This window comes from Panicum virgatum, chromosome 5N (genome assembly GCF_016808335.1).
Source record: "Panicum virgatum strain AP13 chromosome 5N, P.virgatum_v5, whole genome shotgun sequence".
Taxonomy (NCBI): Eukaryota; Viridiplantae; Streptophyta; class Magnoliopsida; order Poales; family Poaceae; genus Panicum; species Panicum virgatum.
Window position 1 is genome coordinate 17431177 of NC_053149.1, and position 11120 is coordinate 17442296.

Here is an 11120-nt window from a genome sequence, read left to right on the forward strand (position 1 = left end):
AATGTCGGCGTCGAGGGCCGCCTTGACGGTATCTCTGACGATACCCTCGACGCTGCAGTTGCATTTGTCGTTGTAGTAGCCGACCGTCGGGGTGCACGGCGCCGGCGGCGGCCTGGAAGGCCACCAGCACCAGAACAACAGCGGACACCTTCATTTTCTCGCCGAAACGGAAATGGGAAGGCTTGGGGGTTTTTTTTTTTTTGCTGGTGATTTTGCTATCCCCAGATCGACCGGGCCTGTGCTGTGCTGTGTGAGATCTCCCAGGAAACTAGGCTAGTATATATAGTGCGTTTAGTGCCTAGCAATGAGAGAAGTCATTAGCAACGGCCAACTGCGATTAGTTAGTAAACACATTCCTTCATGCAGGTTAGACTATATAATCACCATGTTCAGTCGGAGGTTCATGCACGAGGGACGATCATTGAGACCTGTTGAATTTCCGGTGACAGAGAAGCAGCTAGCTAACGTGGCAATCATGTCTTGCACTTCAACGGGGCGAGCACTTTAGTTGTTCTTGCCGTGGACTTTCTCTTTTCTAAGGTTTATTAGGTTGTTCTGTTTGCTATTTTTGAATTTATATATAATTACTAGTTAAGGTCACATCTAACTCGCATTCAACGGTACAATCATTGAGGCTGGCAGCACTGCCGCCTATATCCTTCTACCGACAAAATGCATTCACTTCAGTAATAAAATTCAGCCAAACTACAGTCACACATCACCTTTGACTGAATATCCTGCAAGTAAATCTCTAAAAGTTCTGGCATATATAGTTCACAAATTTTTGCTGAACCGAACTTCGTACGGTAACCCATTTTTGTTTGTGTGCATCGCATTAAGGTCCCTCATGGATGCATTTGATATTCGACTATAGTCACTTTTATTCCCCAAAATACTAGAGGTATGATCATAGAGCATTTACTACGATACCAATTATCATATACTCCTAGGCATTAAATATACAAGTCGTTTTCCTTCTTCCATCTGATCAATTTCTTGGGTTCCTCTTTACTTGTATCGTATGGATTAAAAGTTGAAATCTAAAGGCCTATTATTTGGCAGTGCTCCTAGAGGAACTCATATACTGATTCTAGGAGGAGCTCTGTCAAATGGTATTATGCTCAAAAGTAATTCTAGATTGATTAAGTGAAGTGAGTATATATCTAAAATAAACCAAGACGCTGGGAGCTGGAAAAACAAGCTTTTCTTGGTTCACTTTCCACGTAGAATCACATCATCCTTAATTAAAAATTTAGTTAGATTCATAGAGAATCACTTTCAGCTACCACTAGTACAGAAACATTGATTTGTCCCGGTTGGAAAACTCTTGTTGTCCTGGTTAGAAAACCCTTGTTGTCCCGAATATAATGTAGCAGATTAGTCTGAATTAGAGTTGTAATTTGATTCTAGATCGGTTTTTAACATATTTTCGACCTCCCACAGGTACAGACCTCCCCACCCTATAAATAGAAAGGGTTATGACCGATTGAGGAAATGCAACCCAATCGAATCTACCAAATCAATCTATTTTTATCGTTTTTACCTTTCTTCCTCGTTAAATCCGATTACATAGTAAATTGACTTTTTCCAATATTTACGCTTAGGTATAGATTTACTTAGCATTTATTTCGCAAATTATTTAACCGCTTGTTTTAATTTGTTTAAATTATGTATTGTTTTTCTATTATTGGTGTTTAGAGATTGATAGAACTTGGATGTACAAAGCACGAAGGACAGATGCATATTTCCGTGGTGAAATTAATAAATTCATTCAAGCTGCGGAAAACCATGCAAGAATTGAGAAGACACCGATGATACATTGCCCATGCAGAACCTGCAAAAATATGAGAGTATTCAGCGACACAACTATAATTAGATCGCATGTGTTGATTAGTGGTTTTGTAGACAACTACATGATATTAAATAAACATGGTGAAGAAGAACAACCTCAGAGAGAGAATTCACTCGATGAATTAATGTAAGACCCTGAGTTTAATATATTATTTGATGATTTTGATGATGCTGACGGTGATGATGAAGATGTTGGTGGTGGTTATAGTGATGGCGTCGATGGGGGTCCCATGGATCTTGGCAGTGATAATGATAGCGATGAACTTGATGATGGTAATTTCCTAAGCCAGTTGTTGCGTCACACCAAAACGGAGCTGTTGGTTGGTAGTGCAAAGGGGTTAGAAAACTTCAAGACGGTGAAGAAATCAGCAGAGGAAAATATATATGAGCGGTCTAAAGAATATCCGAAACACTGGACCATTCTTCGTTTTGTACTTGAGCTGTTGACGCTAAAGGCTAAGCACAGCTAGTCAGACAGTAGTTTCAATGATCTCCTAGGTATGTTGGCCTGGTTGCTTCCGAAGCCAAATAAAGTGCATGAGAACACATATCGAGCAAAGAAGCTTGTCAACCCGTTCACAATGGGTGTGGAAAGAATTCATGCATGTCCGAATTATTGTATTTTGTATTATGGAGATGCTTTCAAAGACTTGGACAAATGCCCTGTATGTTCTGCAAATAGATACAAAAACAATACTGGTTATTCTGGTGGCGATAATCAAGGTCCAGCAGACAGGAACAAAAGGGAGAGGAAGGTGCAGCGAATAGTATTGCAGAGCCACTAGATACTAGTTTACACATCTGAAGCAGAGGCGAATTCCGGCGATGGTTATGTGGTACCTCCCGGTTGCCGACCGCCTAAGACGTTTCTTCTCCAACCCAAAGGATGCTAAGCTAGTGTGCTTGTGGGATTCAGATAAGCGCAAGAAGGGCGACAGAAAGCTTCGACATCCAACTGATGCTCGCCAGTGGAAGAAATTCGATGAGCAGTATTATCTGGAATTTGGAAAGGACCCAAGGAACGTTAGGTTTGCATTGAGTACGGACGGAATGAATCCGTTTGGTGACTGGACTAGCACTCACAACACTTGGCCGGTGATATTGACGATGTACAACCTTCCTATATGGTTGTGCCAGAAGACGAAGTATCTTCCATCCTAGCATCGATATTGATATTTTTCTTGAGCCTCTGATGCAAGAGATGGAAACTCTATGGAAGGAGGGTATCAATATATTTGACGGCTTCACACGACAGACCTTTAATCTAAGAGCTATTATCTTCACCACCATTCATGATTACCAGACTCTATTTGTGGTCAGCGTGGAAGAAACAAATACCCCGAAGGCCAATGGGTGGTCAACGCAGTTATTGCAGCAGGCGAGCCCATAGAGCCTCCATAGGTGTGTGCAAAGTTTCGGAACGCAATTTGTTCTATAATAAGAACAATGATGGTTTTGGATCCAACGATCCTCGATTGGCCAACAGTTCCCAAGGGAAGGAAGGAGGTGATGTGGCAGCTGTTGAGCAAAACCTTTATTTTGCCAAGAGGAACTCAAGATAGGGTTAGGCATTATGCTAGGATGATGTTGGGTAAGAGTTTCCGCCGGTGGAAGAGTGAACTAAATACTAAGTATGTGAAAAAGGACCGAACACCATTTGCGGATTATGGGGAAATCACACCAGCACAATGGGAAGAGTTTGTTCGGCAAAAGAGCACTGAAGAATCTCTAGTGCTAAGCAAGAAAAATTCTGACATAGCAATGAGCAATGTACATAAAGTCCATCTTGGCCCGGGTGGATACCAAAGGAAGGCCGATTAATGGCGGTGTGAAAAAGAGGCTGCAATAGCCGCAGGGCAACCAGACTCTTTTGCAGGCCTTATTGAGCGTGGCTGGTTCTGGCTTGAAGCAAGGAAGCCTAAGATAATGGAAGGCAAGCCAAATTTTGACAAACCCGAGACTGAAGCCATCGCACGAAAAATGTACGAACTTACCGAGCTTCAGAAAGAAGGAAAGTTCAGAGTCAAGAGGGACAAGGATGTGCTTAACACAACCATTGGGACCAAAGAGCACGGAGGCCGCATCAGAGGCGTGTCCTCAAAGTTGACCTTTAGGGAAGGATTCGAGGAGGACCGGTCTACCTACAAGAGGCATGACCGCTACAAGGAAGAGATGATACAAGCGGCCGAGGAAGCAGCGGAATCAAAGTTTAAGGAAATGTTTGCACAATTAGCAGAGCAGCAGTCCGGGCAAATATGGATGAATCCGTTGCAAATTGGGGCAACAGCAGTCCGGCCAGATGGTGATGATGCCCCATCCGGTATTAGCCCAAGCGAATATGGCATGTGCTCAGAGCAGTGTTGCCTCAACCACAACACAACCATGACCGGTAGATTGTATAACAAGTACTACTCCATTCATGCTGCTCTATCCAATAGGTAGAGCTGGAAAGACGAAAGAAGTTTCCAAGGCCCACGTGGATCCTGTTGCGAGTTTATTTAATGCAAAACCAATCCCGCCACTATATGTGTGCGTGCGAGTGCAGGAGCTCCTGAAAACAAGCTATGAGGACAATGAGATAGACATCCCTACTTCTGATGGGAGGGCCACGCTTGGAGAGTGCATTGGCATCACCATTCTATGGCACAAAAGAGATATCATACTGCTTGTTTCACCAGAAGGGCCGGCACATCAGACACTACTGGCTCCAAGTTATCTACCAGCCCCGTCACCACGAGCTCCAGCATCGCCACCACTGGCTCCAGCATCGCCGCCACCGGCTCCAACATCGCCACAACTAGCTCCAGCTTCACCACCACCACCAGCTCAAGCTTCACCGCCACCAGCAGCTCAAGCTTCACCGACCAGCTAAAGTATCATCACCATCACGAGCGCACACGGCACCGGCTCAGCCACCACCACAACAACAACAACAACTTGGGTAGTTGTATGTACCACGAGTGATACAGTCATACCAGAAGGAGGACTCAGATATTGTAAATAAATGGCACGCAGCAAAATCAAGCAGAGGTCAATGGATAAGGCAAAAGACAAGTCAAAGGATGTTTCAGATTCTAGTGCCACCAGACGACCGGGCGTTTTCATAACCCACACTGACCACGAGTTCCCTCGAAATATTGGGGTCGATGACATAGTAGATTTAACGAATTGTCCGATAAAATTTGAGTATGGTAAAGATTTTCTACCCCACTATTTAATGGAAGGGGCTCCAAGTTTTATGAAGAGGATGCACAGTTGGTACAGGAGGGCATGTAGACTTGACCTCAGAAGCATTTGGGCTCGGTACCCTCCTGATATTTTTGGATCACAAACTAAAGGTGTCACTGATATCATGTTCGATTTTCAAGACGTCCAAGAAATGTTCAACCTCCAAGAACTAAGCATAGAAATGGTAAGACTCTAGTGCATGTAAGTGTCGCATCCAAATTAATATCTTATATGCAATGATCTGTACTTATATATGCATACATATCTAATTAGTTGTGATATTTCACTCTACAGGATGCTACAATGACAAGTGGATAAGATAAATAAGAAGATCGCGTTCCTTGACCTGTTAGCTAGTTGTGAGAAGCGCCATTACGGGCCAATGTTGTGGAATGACGACCACGATGATTTAAAAACTATAAAATGTGCAAGGAAATAAATGATGTGCGAAATGAGGCCCACAAAAAATCATTAGGACAGATGGTACCTACATATTGCTTCAGATTCAATGGTGGCAGGACAGGGATGTCATATGAGCACCATACCACTTTCAGTAAGTGTAGTCTCAATCATTTGGTATAATATGCACTTCCTTCGAATAACTGACTAAGAAATCATATATGATATTTTTGCAGAAATCATTGGATTGCATTTATGATCATGCCAAAGCGTGGATTTATGCTTGTATTGGACTCCGCTGATTTTGCGAAGAGCAGATACAATGAATTCGTAGCCATCCTCAACATGTTAGCAAAATTGTTATTTTATACTTCGACTTCATGCTAAATCTTGCAGAAATAAATAACTTTTTATTTTTTTCTTTTTCATAAAAAATAGGACTTACAAGCACTACATTTACAAAGGAGGAATTCACACCCCCCCCCCGCCGATAGGAAAAATAAAATGGTGATGCACACAAACTTTCCATGCCACAAGCAACTTGTAGGTTCTGTGTACTGTGGCTACTACGTGTGCAAGCACATGAGGGAGCTCAGGAGATACACAAAAGATCCCGAATGGGTAAGCATCTACTCTTTGCTAGGATAGATGCATAACTGCATAATGTAAGTGTTTGCATCTAACACTTGGCTTAATTTTGGAATGGATTTTATATTTTTAGGATCAACGGCCAACCCACAAAGGTCACTCCATGAGCAACAACTTCTTTTTATAGTCGACAATTTATGTCGCTTCATTTTGCATGAAGTGGCTCATATAGATGGAGAATTTGTTCACCCTGAGCATGAATTATCAACTGACCCAAAATATGCAAGCCTCCGTCAGTGGGACAATCAGGAACTTCGGGCCGACACTAGTAGTGTTACTCAACGTAAATGATGTCTGTACTCTACGCACTTTCATGATGTCTGTACTCTAATGTTGCACTGTAATAACACATTTATATGATTTTATATTGAATTTGTAATTATTTATGTTTAATAAATATATTCATCATCGATCACAAAATCCTCAATAGCGCACTAGCTTGACATATGAAAATTGGCGGGAAACAGAAATTTAAATATAATAAAGCGGAAATAGGATTTTGAAAAGCTAAATCGAATCGCGCACTGGCTTTATAGGTGAAAATTGGCAGGAAACAAAAATTTAAATGATTTAATACAGCGGGAAACATATTACAATAAATTGGGGGGGAAACAGAAATTTGAATGGTTTAATACAGCGGGAAATATATTTGGAATTTCAAATAGTGGCTTGGTGGGAAAACAATTTCAGGGGCGGGTCATGGCATCAACCGCCCCTGGAAATTACATTTTCAGGGGCAGCTCACGGGGTGGGCCGCCCCTGAAAATATGTTTTCAGGGGCGGTTGATGCCATGACCCGCCTCTGGAAATAGGTTTTCAGGGGCGTGCCCTTTACCCACCCCTGGAAAAGACTATTTCTAGCTGCGGGAGACAGGGACAGGTGGCGCGCTGCCCTAAAAATGTGATTTTACCCACCCTTATAAACGATTTCTGTAGTAGTGTGTGTCGCTATCCTAAACATCTTCTATATCCTATATGGAGGGAGTATACAATATACTACACTGGATATAGAAAAGTATACTTATATGAGTATTGTGCTAGCATATACAAAATATATATAAGAAAGAACAAGATAAGAAAATTTAATTACTAGCTTGGATCCTTCTTTTAAATAAATTTCTAATACTTATCTATAAAACCTATATAGTTAGTCCCCACTAGAGATTTCTCTCAACATGCAAGATGTTCACCTCAGCAATGCACTATCACATGCAATTAAAACCCACTACACTAGCATTTTGTTATCCACGTTAACATATCATGCAATCCACTAGCATCAATGTATTACTATTTCTCTGTTCTCTGAATCTGGCACATCACCTTTATTATTAAAACCATCCAATCAACTATTGTGCACGTCTTATATCCATGAAATGCATATCTTATTCGTTTCTTTCTTCACTAACCAAAGAATAAGTCAAAAATCTATTATTTTTCATCCAAAAGATTTCTCATATACTTTCAACGTAATCTCTATAAGTGCACCGTTTATACGATCTTTTCTTTATTAAGAAAACCTATCATTTTTTAGCAAACTCGATCTAAGTGCTTATTTATCTTATTACATACTCTCTATAGTGTTTTATTTAAAAAGTTATTGTATTTTTTATCATAGTTTATGAAAAAGCTTTCTCAAATCCCGCAGCAACGCGCGGGGAATCACCTAGTATCGGTTAAAAATTACTACCCGTGAGGTAGCGCAGGTTGATAGATTAGTTTACTGAATCCAATTGAACATGTGTGCAACCAACCATCATGCACGTTTGCGCACTCCCTGGTAGATTTTCTAACTAAATGAATTTGACTACAACATCATTTTCTGAAGGATCAATTTGACTGTACTACTTTTCTAGCAGATTCAACAATAAACAAGTCTTCCAAATTGAACTTTTATGTATGCATAGGCATTTATTTGTATCTTGACACCCAACAATGCTCAAAACTCCAAAGTTTATTACCGAATCCAAGCATCTTCCAAATTAACTAGCTCGATGACATGTGGTTGCACATCTTTGTTGCCTTGTCGCAATGTCGGATAGGTACGTATTGTCTCGCATGTTCCGATACATTATAGGTATAGCATCACCTTTTTCTGCCTTTGTTTAACTTTTTGTGACTGCTGAAGGGACAGGCTAACTACTCTTTGTGACATCCATGCATGTGTTTATATAAGTCTATCACTTCCATTTTTTAGGACATTTGATAAATACTTTAGTGTTGCACTCACATGCAGGCAGCGCACATCCAGTTAAGCTTTGTCTCCAGAAAGATGTAGATCGTGAGCTCACCCATCCGGTAGTACCCTCAAAATTCTCTTGACTTGTTAGGTTCGAACGAGTGTGTGTGTGTGTATATATATATATGTATATATATATGTATATATATGTATATGTATGTATATATATGTATGTATATATATATATATGTATATATATGTATATGTATATATATGTATATATATATGTATATATATATATGTATATATATATATTGCTTAAGTACATACTTAAATTTTCCTTTATCTAAAAACAATATGGACAATCTGAAATTTACTTGCTTATTGTTACTAGCTACTTGCACTCTTGTCAACGTAGTTGAAGTATGGACAAGATATTTTACAAAATTGTATATCATCATATCATCTATATGTGTGATTTTTTTGATGAATTTAGACGACTTTTTTACCATAGTTTGCATGGGTTTTCACGAAGTTATGGTTTGCACCAGATATGTTCCCTATATGTTTGATCATCAGTTTAATTTCAAAGGAGGCATATTGCTCTTACTACCAACAACCGGTGGTGATGTTGAAAATCTCACAACCAACCAATGTTCTGGTTGTGTCGCCGTTGAACCGGATGGTATTGGGCTAATTTGAAATGTCGACCACACACGTCGTTGTACGAAGATGGCGATTTTTTAGTCATTTCCATTTGTTTCAGGCATTTCATACTAACTTGCATTGTAAGACATGTCAGAAACATATATCGTATAATTTTATTTCCGTGAGACATGCATGTATGCTACGTAACAGATTGGCAAACATGAAAAATGCACACCAAAGTGTAGTACAAATAAAACCAATGAGAATCAAAAGAATGGATGGACGACAAAAACCAAGCTTTACGGCAACTTGATCTATGACCGTGTGTGTGTTGAGTTGGCTGGGCACTCACGGCTTCTTCTTCTTCGACCTCTGATCCATTGCTGCAGGAGCACGGCGGCCTGCAGCTTAGTACAGGCGGTGGTTGATGGCGCTGCACTTCTTCCTGATCTCGCCCTTGCTCCCCGCCGGCATGGGCAGCTTGCTGAGCTTGACCAGCGAGTCGGCGAAATCCTCGTCCCAGAGCGTGCCGTTCTCGGCGTACTCCTTGACGTGGCCGAGCGCCTCCTTGTGCGTCAGCAGCGTCCAGTCGGAGTGGAAGGTGACGATCTTGGCAAGGTTGTTGTGGTAGTACGAGTTGTCAAGGTAGTCGGAGACCTTGCGCACCCGGCTGGTGAACCCCGGCGTGTACCGCGCCACGACGTCGTAGTCCTCGTCGCGGACGTTGTTGACCACGGGCGGGTTGGAGCCCTGGGAGCACTTGTACTTGAGGAGCTCGCGGTAGGCCGGGACGATCTGGTCGGCGGGCTCGGAGAGGCGGCCGGCGAAGGACGAGCAGTGCGTCTGGCCGATGGAGTGGGCGCCGGAGAGGATGACGAGCTCCTCGACGGTGAAGTTCTTCCTGGCGAAGTTGGCGATGAGCTTGTGCACGTCGTCGGCGGAGTCCGGGAGCTCGGCCTGGGCCTCCTCGGCCTTGGAGACGAAGCCGTCGAGGCGGCCGGCGGGGACGTCGAAGTGGACATGGCCGTTGCTGAGGATGCTGGACGCGTCGCGGGCGGCGTAGATGAGGAGGTCGGAGCAGGAGACGACGCCGGGGCACTTGTCCTCGACGGCGGCCTTGATCTCCTCCAGGAGGTCGAAGGCGGTGAGGCCGATGTTCGCCGGCGCCTCCTTCTCCGGGTGAGGGTTGTCGTAGGACGCGTCCAGGAGGACAGAGCCATCGCACCCCTGCATACATAGAAGTAACAGCCCATTAACTTCCATGCTTTTCAGTTTAATTAATTATTAGCAGTCATGGAACTGTATTATGTTTGCTTACCCTGACGAAGCAGTCATGGAAGAGCAGACGGACGAGCGCGGAGCCGGTGCGGCGGTTGGCCTTGAGCGCCCTGATGACGTGCCACTTGACGATGTTCTCCAGGCCCTTGCATTTCTTGCCGTAGTACCCGACCTGCAGCTCGCCGGCCTGCGCCGCCGGCACGGCGGCGAGGAGCACCGCCGCCTGGACGGCCACCAGGGCGCAGAGCACAGCCGCCGAGAGCCTCATGATGTTTCTCAATAAGCTAATTGCACCAGCTAGATAGGCCGCTAGCTAGCTAGCCGCTGATGAGCTCTCAGGGGCGCTGGTGCTCTGCGATGTGCTGCTATGCTCTGGGGCTGGGCCTGGCCTGCAGGAGCTTATATAGCTGGTTTTGTCCAGTAGTTTAACCGTTAATGATTGGGTGTGTGGCACCGATAATGAGAGCACAAAACGGGCAAGGGAACGTGGTGGCCGCCTTGCAACCTTGCTGAATAATCATAGCGCGTCCATGATCTCATTAGCTAGCTTCATAATACAGTCCTCTCACACCTAAAAGGTGCTGCCGCTGACCTGGTTAAACGTGGAATTATATGCTAAACGATACAGCCGATTAGGGTTGTTGTTTGTTCCAGCCGTGCACAAACTCCAAAGGCTTGCTCTCCGGCGGCCCTAACCATTTCTAAGGCTAAAAGCCAGCTGTTTGGGTATAGACTATAGAGGCGACGTATATAGCTAGCTTGCCACTGCATGTACTAGTGGTGGTGATGACATGATCTCGACACCAGTAGATTGTGTTTCACAATCAGACGGGTAACATCGATGTGACGATAAAAGGCATTCATCATCATGTGCATACAATGATGTCGTGCC

General features: G+C 43.3%; 1 protein-coding gene across 1 annotated transcript; it reads right to left on the bottom strand.

Moving 5' to 3' along the window:
* Window positions 1-9098: 9098 nt before the first annotated feature.
* LOC120675600 (peroxidase 2-like) lies at window positions 9099-10615 on the bottom strand. Its single transcript, XM_039956799.1, has 2 exons — window positions 10269-10615; window positions 9099-10177 (listed from the first exon to the last, which is right to left on the bottom strand). The coding sequence occupies exons 1-2, from the start codon at window positions 10494-10496 to the stop codon at window positions 9359-9361; spliced, it is 1047 nt and encodes a 348-aa protein (XP_039812733.1). The 5' UTR covers window positions 10497-10615; the 3' UTR covers window positions 9099-9358.
* Between the last annotated feature and the right edge of the window lie 505 nt (window positions 10616-11120).